The sequence below is a fragment of the Mirounga angustirostris genome, unplaced genomic scaffold (assembly GCF_029215605.1).
Source record: "Mirounga angustirostris isolate CCGP_5_RB_7025 unplaced genomic scaffold, mMirAng1.0.hap1 SCAF_7, whole genome shotgun sequence".
Lineage (NCBI taxonomy): Eukaryota > Metazoa > Chordata > Mammalia > Carnivora > Phocidae > Mirounga > Mirounga angustirostris.
In genome coordinates, this window is record NW_026991715.1 from 84,143,563 (window position 1) to 84,166,352 (window position 22,790).

The window sequence follows — 22,790 nt, forward strand, 5'->3', positions numbered from 1 at the left end:
TAGGGCAAAGAGAGGAAACCATAGGAAGGTAGGTATACAGGGGCATCAAGGCACGGTCCTCAGTGCACAGTGGATAGAGAGCTCCTATCCTAGTGTCTAGTTGAATTTCTAACCAAATGGATAGTATAGGGCCACTTCACCCACAGTACACTACAGTGTAAATGTTTCAATGAGTGCTTGTGTGGGTTTTAGGTTTCTTCAGTGATGGGAAAGTTTGGGTGTGTGGAATGTAGGAGTAGAAAAAAAAAATTTCTCCTTAATACTTATTTTGCCTCAGCAGTCAAGGATCACATTTGGTTGGACAGACTACTGATTCATTTGTGCAAGTAACACGTGTGTGAATTTGTGGTGTTAGGCAACATGATTGTACTTCTCCAGACCAACTGCTATTGATATCAATAGCACAAAGAATATCTGAAATGTACTAAAGGTCTTTAGATCAGTTCAATGATGCATGTGAATTGCCAGAGAAAATTAAATACGTTGAGTTAGCTATTTTGTGCAATAGTCTTAATTACTGGACATAATATAAAAACATAAACAATAGAATTTTTTTTTTTTCCTGTCTTCTATGAAAACAGAGCCATTAATATTCACAGTGATTCACCAGCATGCTCGGAGGATATGGTAAAAAGCAGTGAGATTTTAGCATTCTGATGGGGCTTCTATATTAGGATACTGCATTATATCAAACCCATGTCCAAAAAAAGAAAGGTCATATTTTATCTAACATGCATTAGACAAAGATACTGGAGGAATGAGGTAGAATATAAGTAATATTAGCATCGCTAGCAATGAGCAAAAGCAGAGCAACTATAACATGCAAACATGCGGAGAAGAAAGGAAAAAAAGTACGGAAGCACCAGAGAGAGATGCATTTGTTAAAAGAAGAGTCTCTAAGCATACTAACCTGCTGGTTCTAATGAATTTTCTACTTTGTCGTTAACATCGAAAACACGATCATGAACACCTATAGTTTTCATACAGCTATCTATAACAAAAATAGAGATAACAGCCAAATATGTTAGTGAAGACACCCTTAAACTCCCATTTCTTTTTTTTCTTTCTCTCTATTGTCTCCTTTAATTTATGTAGAGATTGTTTTACAATCAATGGCATGTATCCAAATGCCAATATTGTTCCCATTTGCTGTGCACGTACAACAGTCTAAGAAACAACAAGTTAGCAACTGCTGTGTACTTCAAAATAAAAGCATCATGAAGAATGATGAGAAAAAATATGATGAAAACTAAAACATGGATGCTGATATACAAAACAGGTACCACACAGGATTTAACAGTAAAAAAAGTTGTACCGCGGTGAACCAGACCACACGATAGAGCATGCGCGGTGAAGCCACCTTCTGGAGCTCATTCTAGTCAACTTACTTGTTGGTCTCACAAAGACTTTGAGCTTTAGACAGGACCTTCTGCCATTATCTGGGATTGCAGAGGCTGTGGATGAGACAAAAAGAGAAAGAAAGGAGAGAGCGACAACGGATTATTCTTCATTTTCAAATGCAAATGCTCTACAAGACATTCTTTCATGAACTACAGGAGCATACTCTAATTTTTCCCAGAAGTTAAAACAAAAATACTTTTCAGATTGATAAAGAATGCTAGAAAGGGCTACTTTCCTGTCCCTGGCTTTTCTTTTCAGTAAAGACTCATGCAAGAATGTTGGTATAATCTACAGAAAAATACTTGGGATTTTTATTTCAAAGGCTCTTCCATTTAACTTGATCTGTTATCAATTTTCTCGAAAATAAGAAGATAATGCTTGAGCCCTCCGGCCGGCAGTCACAGAGCCACTCCCGGTCTCCTGCAGGAAAAGGGGCCCGAGGTGAAAGTGCTGGCAAAAACCAGTAACAAATAGTTACAAGGCCAACTTAAACATGACCTATTTTTGCTGGGGAAAGCAAAGCTTTGTCTGTCCTGAAACCCTGTCTGTCAGTGCTTTGCAGGTAATTCAATTAGAGGTTTTACTCAGAACTTGGCTCTGCATTCTATAGGACTAAACTGAGCCCAGCAACTTCCATCATGCTATATTACAAGTACAATATGCTACTGAGAAAGCACTACGGTGCAATGGTACATTTATTTTTAAAAAATTTGCCACAGAGAAGGATGGAAGTAATAAAGTGGGCTTACCAAAACATAACATAACATGTTTCAAGTTATAATTCATTTGAGGAAGAAACTTTCTTCTTCTCTTCAAGATAATAAGACTGTAAACTTTCTCTGCGCTGGAAAGATTATCTCCCCTCAGTACACATAGCATAATGTCAAAGGGATTTCCATGGGCAGTAAGACCCTTAACGATCTCATCCGTTTACTAAAGGCGTTCTAGAGGACAAAAATGATAAAGGAGTGCTGCATAGTTTCCCCCCCTTGTGTTTGCCTCAAGTGGTTTCTTCAGAAAATGCAGATGACAACAACAAAAACTCTCACGGCTTACAGTGAGTTTGGTGAGACACCCGCAGTGACAAAGACAGGACCCGCGGTTGGTACGCTTTCTCTCTCCTTTATTTTTATCTTCTACTATTCCTCATGGGAGCCCAGACAATGAAAATGCTTATTTCTTAGGTGAGGGGATTTGAGATGCAAACTCCAAACTAATTTTACATGAATCTCCTCCGGTAACTCCAGGATCCCTGTGCTGGGAAATTTATAAATTCACCACCTAAAAGATATCAAGCTGTAAAGGACCCCTAGTGTCGCTATTCAACACCTGTTGAAACCTCTTAATTCTAAGACTAAAGTATACAGAAAAGAGGATTTTGCCCCTCCCCCTCGCCCCTCTGACCAGCAGTTAAGAAGTGCTAACAGCTGGCTTTGCTGTAGGCTTTTATTAAATCAAAGTCGGGAAAACCCCCTCTACTGACATTTACAGTAACTAGTGTGTTATTTAGGGCACAGTATTTGCACTCTGTGGTTGGATCCAGGAAATGCTGTCCTTCCTGTGGACCCCGACTGCAAATGTGCATGTCACAAACACAGTACACATAGGTGACTCCAATTCATTAGGAAAACCACGGCTCTTGAGATAGTTTATGTCTCATTATTCACAAGAGGTGGTGTGAAAAAGTGACACATGGATATTTACACTGCCATTCTGTGGATTTTTGAGCTGAGATGAACTCCCTAGGAGCCTGAGCCTTGAGCGTGAACTCGATTTGCCCCATGCAGGAACGGATTGTACCAAAGACACTGCAAGATACAATAGGCTCACGGCCGCATCAAGTGGGGGTACTTCTTGGGAATTTTTACAGGTCTTTCAGATTTATAGGTAGCAGAAATTCTGTAAGTCCAGTACATAAAAATCAGTGTAGGGCGCACTGGAATAACTGAACAGCAACAAATGATAAGCTCTCTTTAGGAAAAACTGAGGAGAGTTCCCTCACCAGCTCTGAGAGATGGACAGTTAGCTTTAGCTCCAGGCTGAGTTATAGCCTTCTGTAAATTAAGATCATAAAATATAAACATACATAAAAATATAATGTACCTAAATAAAATAAAAGCCTCTCTTGCCTATCTCGCTTCTCCATGACTTCTTCCTCTCCTATCACCAGAAAAGCTGTTAACTATAACATGACTGACACTTTATACTGTTTATACTCTAATCCTTAGAAAAACTCATGAACAAAGAATAAAAACATATAATGTGAGTACACAGTGCAGGTGACATTAAATCAGTTAACTCCACAACCTCTGGGCTGAGCTCATGAAATCAATTCTTAACCCCTACAGCTAACCTGAGAGGGTAGGCCAGGCCAGGGCAGTATAACTTGGGCTCCTCATTTACCACACCAAGAAACAAAAATCAAACCACAAAGCATAAAAAGTTTTTATGCAAGATTTTAAAAAGTAAGAGTCTGGCTTTATTCCACATTATGTTCCAGGTTTCTTAACCCCAGGCCCCTGGGATGACAAATGTAGGATGCCTTTATAAAATGAACAAAACACTTAGGATTATTAATTAGTAATATTTGAAGATCTAATGTAATCTTAAAAGTGCTTTACCAGTCACAAGTAAACAAAAAGCAGTGGACCAAGCATTAGGATCAGCAAATAACAGAGGAATTGAAAAATTTAACAGTCACACAAGTGAGGTTACAAAGAAAATCCTCCCAGGATCAATTAAGAACTGCAGATGGACACGAGGGAGTAGAAAACTGAAAATGTGCCTGGCTTGTCTCAGGAGTGTAGGTAATATCCCTATAATTATAGAGCCACACCAGTTTATAATGACCAACACTATCTTAGTTAAATTTTATTACTTGTTATGCTACTTTCCTTAGAAAATTAACAGGGAAGATTTGAAAACTGATCATAATTACTAACCACTTCACCCATCCGTTCAAAAGCTTTAAAATTCCTGCTATGCTCGGCTTCCCTGTTAGGTACCAGGGGTACAAAGGTGTGTCAGACACATGGTTCCTGTCCTTGTGCTGTGCTTATCCCAGCTGGGGACATGAATGTGAATCACATGAGGGATCGCTGCGGTAACTGAGGTCTGCATGGACTTAGCTTGGTCCGGGAGGGGGAGGATGTCCCAGACATGTCTATCAGAGGGAATTTTATCGAGGCTTCAGAGCCTGTAGAAGCCAATCAATAGGAACTGGGACAAAAGAATTCAAACATTTCCTCCCTAAGTTCCCACAATGGAGCTTCAGCAACCAAAAAGAAGTATTAACCTGCAACAGGTAAAGAAAACCTAGACTTGAACTCTTCCCATAAACATGCATGGATTTTCTAACAGAATTTGTCAAATTAAAATGTGAAATGCAACTCCTGTTTTAACCATTTGTCTCATAAACCAAATCCATATCCCTTTACACAGTTTACTGCTGAAAATGTACATTTGGAGTCCAGAAGCTGGCAGTAGGGGCACGGGACCATTAACACAAGTACAACCTCCCATTCCGTGATCTTAATAGCAACTTTATAAATCCAACCACAGGGTCCCTTCCCCCTAATGATCCGCAAAGTACCAATCAAAACCTCACAACACATAATGAAATATAATCTGAGGGCCCTCTGGTCTCTGTGTTTAGGGTATCATCCTAATAAAGCCATGAGGGCTGCTTATCTTCACTCCGTTCCATGACCTCAGACAGGCACCCCGACTCCAGCCATTCCTGAAAACCTCTTTCCTTGGTCTTCCGGGGTCAGGTAAGCTCAGCTCAGCACTTTTCAGCCAATTTGATACATAAAGGGGACCACATTCCATGCCCCCCCAAATCAGTACTTCCATAAGCTGTATTCAGCATTGTAAATATACACAATATTCATGTCACAGTTCATTCACTACAGGCTTATTAGTCGGGCGTGGCAAGAATATGACGGCATCACGTTTTTGATAGGTAGCTTCTGACCTGGCTCCGGTTACCCTCACTTGAGAGTGGGCTGGACCTAGTTTTTTTCTTTCTAATGAGTAGAATACAGCCAGTGTGAGAGGATGTCATTTCTAGAATTATGTTGCAAAAGACTGGGACTTCTTTCTTGCTAGCGCTCGCTCGCCTGCTGTCTCCCTCCCTCGCTCATGAAACAAGGTGCTGTAGTGTGAGAATCTCAACCCAGAGGGCCGGTGGCAAGGAACTGAGGGAAACTTCCAGCCAAGAGTGCCCACGGACCTGAACTGGCTAATAATCTGGTGTGAGTGAACTAGAAAGTGAATGCTTAGCCTTTAAAGGACTGTCACCTTGTGGGAGACCCAGACCCAGAGGACTCAGCTGAACTACCCCTGGATCCCTGACCCGCAGAAACTGTGAATGCTAAATGGCTTAGCCCCACATTTGGGGGTAATTTGTAATTCAACAGCTAAATGATACAGTGCTGTATAAAAAACACCTCTGTGCCATCAAAGGCTTCCCATGGCCGACTTGAGGGAGACCTAAAGACTAAGGCACTGGGGCGTACTCTCAGAAGGACCACCAGGCCCTGGTTCCCATGGGGCCGCTCTTTTCTTGTTCCGCCGCCATGTCTACAGAACTGGATCGCTTGCTAGCTTACTTTTCAAGCTACTGTTCTAAGTCTGCTTAAAATAGACCTTGAAGAGAAGTAATTATAAACTGCTGTTGAAGAAATACTACAGGATGTATGTATTTGTTTTCACTCCAGCACTTGAAAACGGGTTTTCATTTTCCTTCCCAGGCCACTTAGTTTGTTTTTGCTAATGCAGCCAACCTGTGTGGCTCTGTGCAATTATCACGATGTCTCACTTTAACTCCCAAGTTGCTGGGTGAACTTAAATGAGCTTTGATAGAAAATGTAAACTTAGATCCTAAGACAGAATGCCCTTCCTCAAACAGGAGAAAGAGAATATAAAGGGGAGCTTTAAAACATGTGAAACAAAAGGACTGTAATAATCAGTTAAAGCTTCTCTCCGTATCGAGAAACTTGAATCAATTATCTTATCCACAGGCTATTACATGAAATACAAATATTTTGAGATTTCAAGCAACTCAAAAGTAGGCAAGGCAGCAAACGTCCTTCATGAAGAACCAGACGCTTAGCAGGTGGGGTTGATGCCCTTGTATTTTTTTTTTCTCCGTATTTTTAAGCCCAATACCATACCTGTTAGTCAACTTCAACATATCTGCGAACCTTATTCATCCCCAAATCTTCATTCCAAAAGCCAAAATCCTTCTCCTTTACAGTGTCCTCTGCCAGTCTAGTCTGGGTACCCCGAGAAGTTTTATTTTTAAGAGTAGTCGGCCACTTTCTTCTTTTTAAAGAAATGAGTGTGTGTGGGAGCATTAAAAATGCAGTTTTCCATTATGTTTGCCACAGGCAATATTTCTCAATTTGTGCAAGTCAAAAGAAAAGATAGGCTATTAGTTGTTAGCAGAGCCTAGTCTTTTCTCTGTAGGTTTTCATGTAGTTTAACACACAACACAGATATATGCAAATTAGACAGGCGACGGCAGATTTAAGCATTAATATTCCTTTCACAATAAATGCTCAAGAAGTAAAGCCTGTTTCAAGAAACGGTACTACTGAAAATGTCTTCTAGAACATAATGAATCAAAATCCATTTTGTATATGTGGGTGGAGGGCGGGAAACAGAAGAAGTGGTGGGTATAGGATAGAGATTCACCCAAGCCATATGGGCTTCTTGGAAAATGGTTACCAGACTTACAGAAAAAAGTCTTAAACGTTAGGCTTCTTGTGAGGAAAGAATATCCCAGCCACAATTTGCAACTGGCTATCTGCCCTTTCTTAAAAAGCAGAGCAGCAAAACACCTAATTTTCATATCAAGAACAAAAGGACTAGTTAGGATGGAATACATTTCACAGCCCTACCTTTTGAGATTTAAACTCACGTGTTTGAATAACCTGCTCTTGGCCCCAGGTTTCTTCTGTCCTAAGAGCAACTACAGGAGCTGGTTACAGATGCGCACATATTTCATCTTTCCGAGCCAGCCGTGTCTCAAGACTTAAATCACTGGCACGTTAAGGTCAAAGCCGCAGATGTAACACTTGTAAAAGAGGTTACCCAGTAAAGGTAGGAGCCTTGAGGAAACTTAAAATATCATGTAAATATTAGATTCTTTGATTGGGCTCCAGGGATTTTCTAAAAAAAAAAAAAAACAACTAGGAAAGGAAGAGGGGTGTTTCCCACTATATAATAAGCTCATGTACTCCATGAGCTAAAACTTGGGTTTCAACACCAGGGAACTGTAACAGGGACAAATAATTAGAGTACAGTTCAGGGAGAGGGAAGTAAAATTAGTTCCAGCTGTGCAGCCTCAGACAAAAGAGAAAAATAGGAGGTACCACCCATCACACCCATTGCTCCCCCTCTGCAGGCTCTCTACCCCCTCAGGCAAAATTCTCACTGCAAATGCTAACTTAAGTATTATTTAAATTCCAGGGGCTAAGCCTCGGTAGATCAATTATTTTTTCTTAGCAACCTCAAATAAATGGCTGAGGACAAGTTTCTTTCCACTGATTTCTAGGAAAACAAATAGGACATTATCCTGCTTTTGTACACATTTATTTCAAGTGTGGGCAAACTCTTACTTGCCTTTTAAAGCTCAGGGACAACAAACTTGTTCCTACTGCTTTATTCAAGAGGGTATGACTTGTCCCTTAGACCATAAGGTCTATTAAGGCCTGACCAAAAAATAACATGGGTTTCAGAGAATGCTTTTATTTATTTATTTATTTAAGATTTTATTTATTTATTTGAGAGAGAGAGTAAGAGAGAGAGAGAGAGAGAGCCCAAGAGGGGGGAGGGTCAGAGGGAGAAGCACACTTCCTGCTGAGCAGGGAGCCCAATGTGGGACTTGATCCCAGGATTCCGGGATCATGACCTGAGCCGAAGGCAGTCGCTTAACCAACTGAGCCACCCAGGCACCCCTCAAAGAATGCTTTTAAAAACATCCTCTATATAAGAAACATTTCTAATTCTTTTTAAGAAAAAATTATGTCAGCCTAAGTTGATCTCCTGCCATGATGTGACTGCAACAATCCAGTCCACATAGGCACAGAAAAGCAAGATAATATTTAGATAGCATTTTAATTGTTAACTATATTTCCTTGTGTTTAAGGTTTTGTTAAGTTCCTTACTGGATATTTTACATTAAAAAAAAAAAATCAACGAACAGTTAGGAAAAGTAAGCTTCCTGTTCTAAACAGTGTTAAAACTATTTTCTGAGACAGGGCCTTGCCTGAGGCCACACTATTGAAATGACTGGCCCAGGTCATTGAGGTCGGGCAGTTCCTTCTCTCTTGTTTGTGGTGATTTTGGTGAATTCTGCCTGCTGCACCAGGTAAGTATAATGCAGTATAATAAGTATAATGCAGATATGCAGAATGGTTCACTCACAAAAACTCTTCTTCAGCTAGAAGCCACCTAATAAAGGTAATAAAAAAAAACAAAACTCAGACAAAAGGTAGAATTCTTAGAATCCCAGAGAGGAGCTATTTATACTATTCCTTCTCCACAAGCTCCTTGTGCCACCTCTGTGGTCTGTTATTGGGGTTTCTGTTAACTGGTAAGCAATGAAAGCCACAAATCCATTACTCATTTATACAGTATTAACAGCAACAGTGTTATCCTATAGCACTAAACATAGCAAGACAGTAAATTACTAATAAATCATCAAGTTAATACAATTCACAGGAAGCTCCTGGATATAAGCTATTATTTCTCTGAAGCTTTCATAACCACTATCATCCTTATCTTCCCTGATGAGGGGCCTGGGAACGGACAAGGTTTAGTGGTTTGAATACATGCATAATGATGATCTGAATTTTCTCCCTGGTTCACCTACTCTGCTGTGCCTTTCAGTCAGCTGCTAAACCTACCTGGGCCTCTCTTTCCCTATGAAAAAAAAATTAAGTCTGACCTACTTTAGAGGGGCAGTAGACTGTCATATTGCACTTGGAAACTCAGGTGACAGATCCCCTTAGATCTAGAATATCAGTTCACTCGTCTACACATTGATGGCATGAGCTCCGTCCTGCTCCCTCTGCTCCGGGATTTCCCTTAGTAAGCCGACCCCAGGTCTGAGCACACATTTACAGAAAGGGGAGGAACCAGGTTATGGATAGTGGTGATCAAGTTCTTCATCATAAGGACACCCAGGGGGACAAGTGTGACCTTTTATTTGTAGCCTAAATGAGAAAAACTGCTTTCTACCATAGCTCTGCGGCGGACGTGGGGGGTGAAGGAGTTTTGTGTGAGGATGTGCACTTTGGCGGGGGTGAGAGTTCAGAGAATTAGAAAGGGCACTGGATGACCTGTTCCTTTAGAAAATCATGCTAAGATTCTGTGAGTTCTCTTTTCAACCCACATGCAGTGTGACGGTGCTATTACAGGAGAGGGATGCTGACCAGACATGAGGCCCTGCTGAACAGTGAGCAAGCTGGGTACAGAAGCAGGGCGAAGCCTGGCGCTGACTGAGAGCAGCCCCGAGGAGAGACCTGGCCCACACCAGGCCAGGGGTAGCATGTGGCTGCGAAGGGTGCCGGGGCCTGTCTTCAATATTCTTTTGTGTCATATTTGGGTAAATATCTATTTATACATGTCAATGATTTGTTTTTCGTAGCCAGTAGGCCATGTTCTCCCGATGTCTGCTATTTCTGGAGCTAAGATTAAGCATCTGGGCAGGGTGTATTCATTTGGGTAGCAGGCCCCATGGAACCCTAGAGGCCTGAAGAAATTCATGTTCCCTCTTTAGAAAGCTAAATTTGGGGCACCTGGATGGCTCAGTCAGTTAAGCGTCTGCCTTGGCTCAGGTCATGATCCCGGGGTCCTGGGATCAAGCGCCTAATGGAGGGCTCCCTGGTCGGGGGGGGGAGTCTGCTTCTCCGCCTCTCTCTGTCCCCCCCACCCCAGTGCTCTCTCGAGAGCGCTCTAATAAATAAAATCTTAAAAAAAAAAAAAAAAAAGAAAGCTAAATTCTACCAAAGAGGAAGTCTTTTAGGTACCAGGATGGCACATTTCATTTCACACCAAAAACGCTTTCCTCGATGGAGGTTTTAATGTTGACAGAGTGAATAAAATCAAAGCTAATGGATAGGAGGGACTAAGTTCTGGTCTGCCCTAGTTGTCTCTAGGTAACAGGACCCTTTCCAGGAAAGCTACTGACTGCGCATTGCAGGGCGGCACCGTGCAGACCAGCAGAGCTGCAGGTCTTTCACCGTCTGCCCAACTTTGATTTCCTTCTTTAACTCTCCCCACTCTTCCCTGCTTTAATCCACACTAACAGCCAGTCCCAACAGCATTCCCTCCCAGAACCTCCCTGTCTCCCTTTTCTCATGTGAACTTTTTCCTTTGCCTCTCAAAACCCCCCCTCTCTCGGGCCACTTGAGCTCTTTCCCCGTTCCTACAACACAAAAACCCCTCTCTTGGGTTCTGACATGGACCTGTGTCTATCAGGTAATAAAGAGCACGTCCCCCATCCTGTTGTGTCTTACACACACTGGCTGTTAACACTGCATCTCTGCTACTGGAATTGAGAAGCCCCTGCAGGCAGGAGCACTGCTGGGTTCTCAGTGCCCCGGACTCCACTGCTTTGTTCAGAACATGTGTTCCATAAAGCTTTGGAGAATGAGTCTAGAGGCAACAAAAATCTGTGAAGCCCTTGACCAAACATGAATGAAAATTCAGGATTAGAGTAAAAAAGAAAATGGGGAAGCGGGGTCAAGGAAAAAAAAATCCCTCTTCCTGGAAGGCTCCTCCCTCCTCTCTGCTGGCTGCTTCTAATGGAACCATCTTGGAAACTGTGACCAAAGAGCCCAAACCTGGGGACACACAAAAGTCAAGTGTGTATTATTGTTATATCTTCAAGTGTGTGGGCCAAGAGATAAGATGCAAATGAAAGGAATGTGGGCCTTGTTGGAGCCAAAGATCTGCAGAATCTCCAGTCTGGGTAGGAGTTGCAGGCCCCACCAGGAAATAGGAGAATAAAGGCAGAGCAATTCGAGAATCCGGTGACCTCAAGCTCCTTTAAGGATAGAAAAGTGACACTGGGCCGTCGTAATCAGAGGTGAAGACTGAAGCCTTCCTCGCTGAAATCCTCTAGTCATTAAGAAGGCTTGGCAAGTTAAGGTACCTCAAACTCTAAATGACACGTAATCTCAAATTTGTATTAAGGGATATAGCTGTACTTTAGGCACATGGCTGAGTTTAAAAACCAAGTAGAGGCATTTTTAAGGGCATCAAAACCATACATCTAGTATTTTTTTGTCTGTGGAAAAAAAGCACCTGAGAATGTGAAACCTGAATGCTTTCAAAGTGTGTGACAGCTTTGGCCATTCAGAGGAACTGGCCAGACGTGGAATTCCAATTTAAAATATGTAATGGAGGGCGCCTGGGTGGCTCAGATGGTTGGGTGTCTGCCTTCGGCTCAGGTCATGATCCCAGGGTCCTGGGATCGAGTCCCGCATCGGGCTCCCTGCTCCGTGGGAAGCCTGCTTCTCCCTCTGCCTCTCTCTCTCTCTCTCATGAATAAATAATTAAAATCTTTAAAAAAATAAAATAAAATAAAATAAAATCTGTAATGGAGCAACTGATTTAGACTTTTTGACTAAATGACATCTTAGGCTTACATACAGTTTTAAAACATTTACCAGAATTAAAACATATGTTTCATTTTAAATTATGGTAAGAATTACTTAAATACTTGGGAAGGTTTTATAGTTAAACAATTTAAGTTCTTAAAAAGGAAAGACTTATCGTGGTGAGCCCTGACTAATGTATCGAATTGCTGAGTCATTCTATTGTACACCTGAAACTAATATTACACTGTACGTTAATTGTACTTCAATTAAAAATAAATAAAAAGCCAAGAGAATATGTTTTATCTTTAGTGGTTAAAGAAGTTTAATGAGCCAAGTTTGTAAATGGAGCTAAATATTTAAATTTTCTAGACTTATATAAAAAATAGTAAGATGTATAAACTAATTTGAATAGGCTACATTTGAAATTTTACAGATTTTTAAAATTTGTTATTTTCATAAGTCAAATATCAAATTTGAAATCCAAACTAACCCTTTAAATAGTCTTTCCTATGGACATAAACTATCCTCTGTGCAACCAAAAACTCACACTTGAGACTTCCTTTCGGGCCCTGGGTCAAATGCTGCCTCCCTTCCATGATCACCCGACTGAAAGCTGTCTTCTCTATTTTTCTCTGTCACTGCATCTAGCTCCTTTTATAGGTCCTCGTGTAACTGGCAGTTAGAGATTTGTTTGTTTCCTGGCTTATCGTCTATCTCCCAATTAAACTGTAAGCTCCAGAAGCAGTAACTATTTTTTAATACACCACAGTGTTTCCAAAACCTAATATAGTGCTTGGTATAAAGCAGGCACACAAAAAGCATTTTTAAAGGAATGAATAAGTGAATCAAGTAGAAACCGAATACAGCAGAAATACTCAGGTCCACACATTACAAAAAATAACCAACAGAACCAGGGTGTTGTAGAAACCCGAGATCGTCACAGATTGATTGGCTATGTTTTTCACTCTGTGAATATTACTTTTATATTTCCTCTTGCTAAAATACAGAGCAATTCCAAAGCTAGATGAAAACCTTGTCCACTTTATTGCTGCGGCAAACTTTTTGAGAGATTTGTCTACTATTTGATTTGCCAGAAATCCTAGTTTAGCAAGCAGATAATGCCTAGATGGTACCAAGATGTATAATAAAATGTTTGATAAATTACAATTATAACTTTAACATGAAGTATATTAAATCAATCAGTGATGTATTTTTTAGGAGCTTCTCGTATTTGAGGAGTACATAGAATGGAGAAAAGGATTACTATACTTCAAAATATATTCCTGTTTCTTAAGAAATCTGTGAAGCTAGCATATAAATACAAGCATTCTATGCACTAGCTATGATATTAATACCAGTGTGCTATTTAAGTTTTAAGGAATCATTTACATTTTGATGCTGACTCTACATGTCATATAAATAGGAAGATTTTTTGTATAGCTTAGCATTTTGGGCAAAAAATTCATTCTATTTTTCTTCTGCTTAGTGCAAGAAAAAGTATGTACTCTTGGGTCAACTTATCTTTTTAATCTAAGAGGTCTCAGTCGAAATTGACTTTGAAGTTTGCTAATTACAAAACTCAACAGGGGTTTTTCCTTATTTGGTATAACTCATATTTCTATTCATTAACCCCAGTTTTAAGAAGATTAGAAAATCTGAATAGAAACAACTTAAAAGTTTGAAGAATAGCCTCTCCCCTGTGATATCTTCAGATACTTCAAGTGCAAACTTCCCCTCATCTGATCTAATTACAAATCTTTTGTGGTCGTGGAAGGGGGGAGGTCATATTCATGTATTTTGAGCTCCCTAACGACACAGTGCTGCAGGGAGGTGAGAAATCAGTTGATTTTTTTTCATTCCATATATTGGGAAAATTTATGTCTACCTGAGTTATGAGGAAATCGGGGTTCTGACAGGCAATCCTGCTAGCTGCTTCTCGTGGGGCCAAGCCACTGGGTTCAGATGCTTTCATTGTGGTGAAAAGATCATTACCAGGCGGCTCCGGGGGAAGTTGGCCCTCCTGTAAGTGCGCTCCTTTGTTATGAATATGGAACAGACGGAGCCAAATCTATCTGCTCTGTAGGAACAAAAACACTTACAACCCAGCTCTCTCTATTAAAGACTCTACTTAGCTCCTTTATACCATTGGCTTTCTGTGCACTGCTGTGAGGTTTTGACTTTATAGAAAAAGGCACTTCATAAAAGCAACAGTTCTTACTCTTAAACCAAAGTGGCCCAAGAACTAAAGAAGATGAATACGTGGTTTCACCCACAGGACTCCTTGGAGATATGCAGATATTCAATTAGGGGTGTGTTTGTGTGTGTGTGTGTGTGTGTGTGTGTGAGAGAGAGAGAGAGAGAAAGAGAGAGAGAGAGAGAGAGACTGTATTCAGTTCTGGTAAATATCTGCTTTAAAACAACATGAAAATATAAAGGAGAACGATGAAGATGTCATGTTTCTCATTATGAGGATGGCATCTAATTGCTCTAGCATAATAAAATGCCAGGATTTAATTTTGTATATATGTCTGTAAGGCTAGCGAGGACTGTCTTGAACAAAAAATATGGCTCTGCACAACAAAATCACGCGGGTAAATATAATTAGTAATTAGGACCACACTACAAAACAAAGGCTATATATGAGGCTTCCTCACTATGAAAAATAGTAATAATTACCTTCAGTATCGGGCCAATTTGCTTTTATCATCTGAAAGATGTAAACACTGAAGGTACATCAGTGCATGTGCTTATTTATCGTGCTGATGGGCTGAAACACATCCAAGGGCCATACCTCCAATGGGCCCTTGCCAAGGTATGTGTGTGTTGACAGGTAGGTGGGGGAGGCTCACAGGCTTCCAGGTGTGGATGCACAACTGGATATGTACCTTCCCTTGACAGCAACAGGGGGAAAGGAGTGTCTGCCTTATTTCATTACATTTATTATACTGATACATTTAAAGTCTGGCTGCCTCTTCGAAGATAATTGAAAAAAGAAATTCTGTGGCAGGAGGCTTTGATTCTGACTCAATCAAGTCTTCGGGCAAATTTCCTCCTGCCAGTGGAAGCACAGCTTGCCTGAAGTCGTAACCTTTGTTGGAGGAAAGGAACTGGCCTTGAAGCAGATCATGAAGCAGATGTTTTATGCCAAATCAGAGTCTGGGGATACGTAGGCTACTGCAAATAAAACTCTTCTTCTGTCTGTTCAATCATTTCAATTCCCTGCAGTGTGAAATATGAACTTGCCAACAAATGGCCAGCGTGCTGTGCCTCACAGCAGGGGGGGAAAGTGCCACAGCTGTGCCAGAGACTGGAAAACTCAAGACGCGCATGACATGTTCATTAGTTCTGTAGAGCCAAGGTCTGCGCCAGACCATCCTCCAGAACCCAGACGCAGGGCAGGAGCCGGGACTGCCTAGTATACCCGAGGGTGAAAGACACGATTTCCACCAAAATGAGACACGCAACTTGGACTGATCTCTTGGATGACCCCGGAAGGTTAGTCTTGACAACAAGAACCCAAAGGGCAGATCTTCTCTGGGTAGGAATAGATTGAAAAACTGGGTCTGCCCATGATCACAGCTTTTTTTCCCCCTGATTTTATTAGCAGCCTGCTCTGTGAGCAATAAAAAAAAAAAAAAAAAGGGAAATAATGAAATACACTTGGAGCCTCAAAGCAGCTACGGAAGATTGAAATGGCCCAGTGAAGAACTTATCAAAAAGATATCTTGTCTTTATCAGGAAGATGGCATCGTGGAAACTGTCTGGTGTACTTGTTGCAGGCAAATGTAATTCTAGTTCCTTCTAGTATTCTGCACTGGCCTTCTAGTTCATTCTACATTACAGGTTCCCAATAATGAAACAGTTAATTTCTCTAAATTAAAGTAAAATTAACATGTTTCAGTTGGAGGTCCTCTGCAGCATATTGAACATGCATATTCACACATATCCTTATAGCTGTAATCCCAGATTATAAATAGCCCATATTCAGTTCTATTGTGAGATTTTTCAAAGGTTATTCACATGCTTTCTAGTGCCACATTCTTTCAAGTTTTAATCATGAGCTCCTTAAATAGAAGTCATTTGCATCTGTAAACATTCCCTTGAAATAGTATTTAGCAGTATATTCTCTTTGTGCAGAGCTATTTTAAAAGGAAAATAACCTTAATATGGAATAACAATCAAGCACAGGCAGAAAAAGATAAATTAGAGGCTTGAGGAGCCTGTTACCCCTTTATGCAATTTCTGAAAAAAAAAAAAAAAAAAAAAGTTTGAAGTTTCTCAATCTTAAAATAGCCCAGAATCATAGTTTATTTTGGATGATCGATTATAGGAATACTACTCACATAATCCAAAGCATGACCTAAATCATAAGGACATTTTCAAGAGAAGAAATGAGTGTGAAATAATTTATTGTTTTGAAAAGAGGCCAAATAAGTATACATGGTTCAAGCTCAAAATGATAGACCATTATCACAACTAATGGCCAAGTTCTCATTAATTTAGCATTTCTAAATGAATGCTGTAGTCAATAAATCTGTCACAGAATGGTTACAAATGATTGTTATAAGGGATTAGTAACAAGACCTATATTTTTATTTTAGGATTCTTTTGGCACCAATTACTCTAGAATATTATTTCTCCATAATGTTTCTTTTTCTCTATTTAACTTGACCAAATACAAATTAGAAACATGAAATTATTTCTTAACTGATATGAAGCTTGGTGGGAGGGAACTTCATTTCACGATGCATAATAATATACCATTTATCTACTATTTCTACCCAGCAGGCACTGTGCCAAGTTTATTAAATTTAATCCTCAGAACAGTTCTGGCAAGGCAGGTATTATTATCCTCATTTAAGAGATGAGGAAACTGAGGCTTACAGGGATCAGCAGTGAGCCGATGACATACATAGCTGTGTATGGCACATTGGATATGCAAACCCACGTCTTTCTTTTTTTTTTTTTAAGATTTTATTTGCGAGAGAGAAAATGAGAGACAGAGAGCATGAGAGGGAGGAGGGTCAGAGGGAGAAGCAGACTCCCTGCTGAGTAGGGAGCCCGATGCGGGACTCGATCCCGGGACTCGAGGATCATGACCTGAGCCGAAGGCAGTCGCTTAACCAACTGAGCCACCCAGGCGCCCAAACCCACGTCTTTCTGATGCTGGAACTGTACAACCTCAGTTTATATTATAAATCATGCTTTTCTTCATGGCTGCCCTACTTCAAATATTTGTTGCGTAATTTCCTAGAAACTCTTAAAAGTCCTTCCAAAAAAGTCTGGGAGTAGGTTAAAACTTGGTAGAACTTTGTGTAATCTTAAGCATTTGCAAGAGATTTTAGTAAGAAAACCAAGTGCGGTTTTGCCTGCAGAGACGTGCCCTGCCCACATTTCCTAATCAGGTGCTTGTCAAGAAAAAGCCTTTTGATACTGTATTACTGTAACTGATGTACTACTCCGAAGTACCCACATGCACCACTGTAGGAGGAAACACGAAACAAAACATAGTAACCAAATGTTCCAAAAAGAAAACTGGGAAAATTGGCAGCATTCTTAATACACACTCCCCTGTGACAGGAGAGATTTCTCAGCCTGGCACTGCTGTCTCTGACCTCCTGGCATCTTGTGGGATTTTTGGCATCTTGTGGGATTTGAGCGGCTCTTGCCTCCTCCACCCCTGGCCCCCCACCATAGTGCCTTAGTCTTGGTCTGCAGGAGAAGTAAATTAGGTGACAACGTTGTGGCACAAGAACCCAAATTAACATGTAAAGTAGAAATTCCTCCTCTCCAAAACCCAACTGAGAGGGCTCCATCTGGGGAAGGGGCCTGCTGAACTCAAAACCACCTGCCTATTTACATATAGACAGAGTCAATGGCCTTTTTGATGCCTCGGGGTGGGGGGGAAGAAAAACAAACAGATGCAACAGATTCACTAATTTTTACCTTAAATTCAATAAGGATAGGAGTTCATTAATAAGATACATGAAGGGTGACTTTGTATCTTTCTATCTTTTTCTTTTTCTCTTGCAATGTAGGTATCTGATCCACGAATGTCTACTCAACAGCATATGTAACATTTCCTGCACCATCTATTTCTCAAAAACTCTTCCCCTTTAGTGGACCAAATCCAAAGGATCCCACCCAGCCAGAGAAACAAAGGATTCTGCTCCACTCCGGACAGGTAGACAAGAGTTCAGAGTGATCGTGGTAGAACCTAAGTCAGATCATGTTCCTTCTCTGCTCAAAACCCTCCAACAGCTCCCATCACACTGAAATCCGGGATCAGCCACGACCCCACCTCCCAATCCATCACACACACTTACACACAGTTACAGAGCTCTCTGGGGTTCATCCTGCTCCAGCCATGCAGGCACCCAACTCTGCTCAGGCCCTCGGTGTTTTTCCGTTCCCTCTACCTGGACAGCCCTTTTGCCAAAGAGACAAATGGCTCGAGTCCTCACTTCTTTTAGATCCCTCCTCAAGTGTTAACTATTAGAAAGACCTTCCTGATCTACCTCTGTAACCCCTACCTACTTCTCTATATCATTCTATATTATAATTATACAGATGGATAATCCTTTAATATATTTATATACTCTTATATATAAAATAGCAATTTCCCTACCTTTATATTCCCTATGCTATTTTATTTTTCCATCATAGCATTTACCAACTACCTGACATATTTCAAATTTATTTATTTGCTAGCTTATCCCCATCCCCACCCCCTAGCTCCCCAGCAGAGTGTAGGTTCTATTAAAGCAAGGCTTTTGGCTCTTTTTTTCTCAACTGTACTCACAGAATCCAAAATACATCTGGCCAGCACTCTGGCACTCAATAATATTGTTGAATGAAGGAAAAGAAAGGATAAATGAATGAAAGACAAGGTCACCCCAAGAAAATGCTTGTTTGCTTACTGATCTAGTATAAATGCCCACAAAATCACAAGTTTAGGGGAGAAAAGTAAAATAAAAAGGCCAATAACTGAGTAGGCATGTGAGTTTCCTGCAATGTAAGTAGGTCCTTAAGCCTGCTATAAATGTGAATAAGTGGCTTATTTTTCAAGATAGAGTCGTTTTTTTCCCCCACATTCAATTAAGATGCACTAAACCATATTTGTATAAAGCAAAATGATTTTAAAGTACTTTTGAAAAAGCTTCTACTAATAACCTGGTGGTTGTTTTCAAGGCATTCCTGTGAAGGGTAAAGGCAAATGACGGCAAAATATCAGCAAAGCATTAAGTCCAAGAAGGAGGGCAGGTTTTTTCTGGTGGCCTTTATTTGGAGTAACGCTAAGCAGCAGCAGCCCCGATTAGCCTGAAAATGCATAAGGGGGTAACTCTGGGCCTGGAGACAAATCTCATCACCATCATCTATCATCCGCTAAACACTGAGCACTTTTGCCCCCTTACAACCAACCTGCAAGCTGACGTCACGGAATCACAAAACTCAAGGGCGTGAACCCTGGGAACAATCTAGTTCAGTCTCCTCGTTTTACAAGTTTAGAAACCTGAACTTTAGCATTTCAGAGACGCCAAATAACCCATCAAGGTGTATCTTACGGGGGGGGGGGGCGGGGAGGGGAGGATGCCGAACAGGCTGATGCGGCCCAGGGACATTCATCACAAGAAAAGTGTTCACTCAAACTACCATGGACAGAATTAGGGCAAAGAAATCATCCCCAAAGCTCCTCTTAAATACAAAGAACCAAATTATTTTTTTTTTTAAGATTTTATTTATTTGCGAGAGAGACAATGAGAGACAGAGAGCATGAGAGGGAGAAGGGTCAGAGGGAGAAGCAGACTCCCCGCCGAGCAGGGAGCCCGATGTGGGACTCGATCCTGGGACTCCAGGATCATGACCTGAGCCGAAGGCAGTCGCTTAACCAACTGAGCCACCCAGGCGCCCCAAAGAACCAAATTATTAACAATTAAATATTTAATGAATTTATAGTATAGCTAGTTCTGCTAAAATTTATGAAATAGTTTAGTTGAACTTTTCATTGGCTGAACATATTCTTTTTTTTTTTTTTTTTTAAAGATTTTATTTATTTGACAGAGAGAGACACAGCGAGAGAGGGAACACAAGCAGGGGGAGTAGGAGAGGGAGAAGCAGGCTTCCCGCTGAGCAGGGAGCCCGATGCGGGGCTCGATCACAGGACCCTGGGATCATGACCTGAGCTGAAGGCAGATGCTTAACGACTGAGCCATCCAGGTGCCCCGGCTGAACATATTCTTTAGAGAGCATGTAAAATCAATGTGTATAATACATTTATATCCTTTTTATAGAAAAGAGTATAATTTTACTATTTTAAATAACCGTGGAAGATTATGGCTACTGCATCTTTGCCATTGACATCGGGTTGGTCATAGTTATGATTTATTTTTTCTCAAATATATGGTCAGAGGTACAGTCTCAATTAAGATATTACTCCTGGAAGAAAATGGGACACACTTTACAACTCTCTGCTTTATGATTCTATTTCCAGAAAGCACAGTGGTGAAAAGTGGGAGCTGTCTGTGATACTAATTTGAAAAACTAATGAAGTTATAGAGCTGTTATTTCTCATAAGTAGCTACCAGCCCCTACTGTCTGCACAGTATAAAACCGTGTACAACTCCAGTCAAGGCCGGATCTGCTGCCACGACATACCCTCAGCAATACATCACACAAATACCCCCACAACCGCGCCCCCTGCTGCCGTATTAGCAAGGAAAATATGCGTAAACTTTTCTCAATTCTCAGGAGCTGAGGATTTCATTGCATTCCCCAAGAAATGTTCTTCCCACTCACCTACAGCTATCTTTTCCAAAATTTCCAACTACTTTTGCCCCTTGCAACCAATTTGGTTCTAAAAAGTATACATAAACTAGATTTTTAGAAATCAAATCATTTAAAAAATGCTCTAGGGTTATTGAAAAGAATTCCACTTCTGTAAATGGAATGATCGCTCTGCAATTTATTTTTTGTAAAATCCTAATTTTCATATGTCATGCTTGTTTAAAATGACATAGACCTGTTCAGATTTCCTCAAGGGGATAAAATCAACACCAATTATTTCTTTCTACCCCATTTCAGTTGAAAACTTCCTCTAGAATAGAGAGCAGAATTGTAAAAATACTTAGCATTGTCTGCCGTGTCCTTTTCTTTAAATATGTGTAGATCAAAAATTCCATAAAGCAGGAATCCTCACTGTCAAAACTTTGGGAGTCTCCACTGGAATCCCCTGGATTCTCACAGAGGTAGATGGGTCCATCCTTTATCTATCCCCCTTCCTTTCCTTGTGCCACTTTGTTTACAATAAGAAAGAAGAGATACACAGTCCCTGCCTGCAGGACCTTACATTTTAATTTTTTTTCAAGATTTTAATTTTAAGTAATCTCTACACCCAATGTGGGGCTCGAACTCACAACCCTGAGATCAAGCGCTGCACGCTCCACCACCTAAGCCAGCCAGGTGTCTTGTGATCTTACATTTTAGACAGTAAAATCCAAAATTTGAAATTGTCATCATTGTTTTGAAGGAAGAAGCAAGAAGTGTGACAGACAGAAGTTGGAGGCTCTGTATCAATTTTGAAGTAAAGGACCTAGTCCAATGTGCTAAATTCTATATCAAACTTGGGCACAAAGACATTAAAAGCCTCCAAAGGGGCAAGTTCACTTAGGGCCTTTTGGCAGTTTGGATACACTTACTGACCTAGAGTACCAGACACAAAGCAGTTAAAAAGCATTTATTCAATACCCATGCCACGTTCACCCTAGGAACTCCATGTATTGGGGTAGGGACTATGTCTCACTTCTTGTTTTTAGATGATCAGTGCAGGAAGCCCCTATATGGCTACATCCTAGAGTAGCTTCCAAAGATATCAAGGCTTTGGGGACCCTTGGGGCCCAGCAGATAGAACTTAATGATTCAAAGCACTGGGGTGGGGGGGGCACTTTCCACACAGGCCTATGGGGGAGCAGGACTCAGGAGGTTGCACTGGGGACGATGTAGTGAAACAGCCATGTAGGTGGCATGATGCCTTTTATATAAGAGTAAGATGGCAGATGAGATTATGACGTAGTACCGGAAGTGCAAAGCTGCTTCATTATGGGTTGCAAAAACAGGACTAACAATGTTTAGGACCAACGGTGAAGGCATATTAGGGAGTGCCTCCCTTCCTCTTGCCCCATCTTAGTCACTTTCGGGTTAATTACTTACTTTTCAACAAGGGACTTGAGATAGATTTGAGAATAGGTTTATAAGTGGAATTATTTGAATGGGGTAACTAGTTCTTGAAGACAGCTAGTGAAATGGTACCTAAAGTGGGATCAAGTTCAATACCATCAATGAAGAACAGAAGAATAGCAGACTCTAAGCAGTACAGGTATACCTCAGGAAAAACAAAACCCACCTAAGCTGCAAACTGAACTTGCGTCCTACTGGTCTACTTCTTTATCAGATCTGATCAAGTGCTGTCTTCATGTTTTGGATCTACATTTAAAGTAAGACTTCAGGAAAGTGACAAAAGTTATTTTAAAAACTTAAAACAACTTTCACAGGAACAGCCAGAGAACTGAAGCAGCACAATTCACTATAAACACATGAATCCTGGAAGGAAGGGACAACTAGCCTGTGTTTGTTGCTCACCTCAACAGAGGATTGGATGCAAGGCTATGGGTTCAACTATACAGAAAGCCTCATATGCTAACTACAGAGAAAGGGCTGGATGATGAATGGTATTAAAATAGATTTCACAGGGGTGCCTGGGTGGCTCAGTTGTTAAGC

At 40.8% G+C, this 22,790-nt stretch overlaps 1 protein-coding gene across 4 annotated transcripts in view; it reads right to left on the minus strand.

The window, feature by feature from the left end:
* The window catches only part of EFNA5 (ephrin A5), a 277,026-nt gene that overhangs the window by 8,851 nt on the left and 245,385 nt on the right, over positions 1 to 22,790 (minus strand). For 3 of the 4 annotated variants that reach the window (XR_010413177.1, XM_045899641.3, XM_064596452.1), the window contains 2 exons: positions 1,389 to 1,454; positions 911 to 991 (listed from right to left, as the gene is read on the minus strand). Coding sequence is in view for 3 of the 4 variants with exons in the window: in XM_045899641.3 (XP_045755597.1) it covers positions 911 to 991; positions 1,389 to 1,454 (147 nt within the window). In the remaining variant the exon portion in view is untranslated. The remainder of the gene's footprint in view (positions 1 to 910; positions 992 to 1,388; positions 1,455 to 22,790) is intronic. The other variant, XM_045899649.3, reaches the window with a different exon arrangement.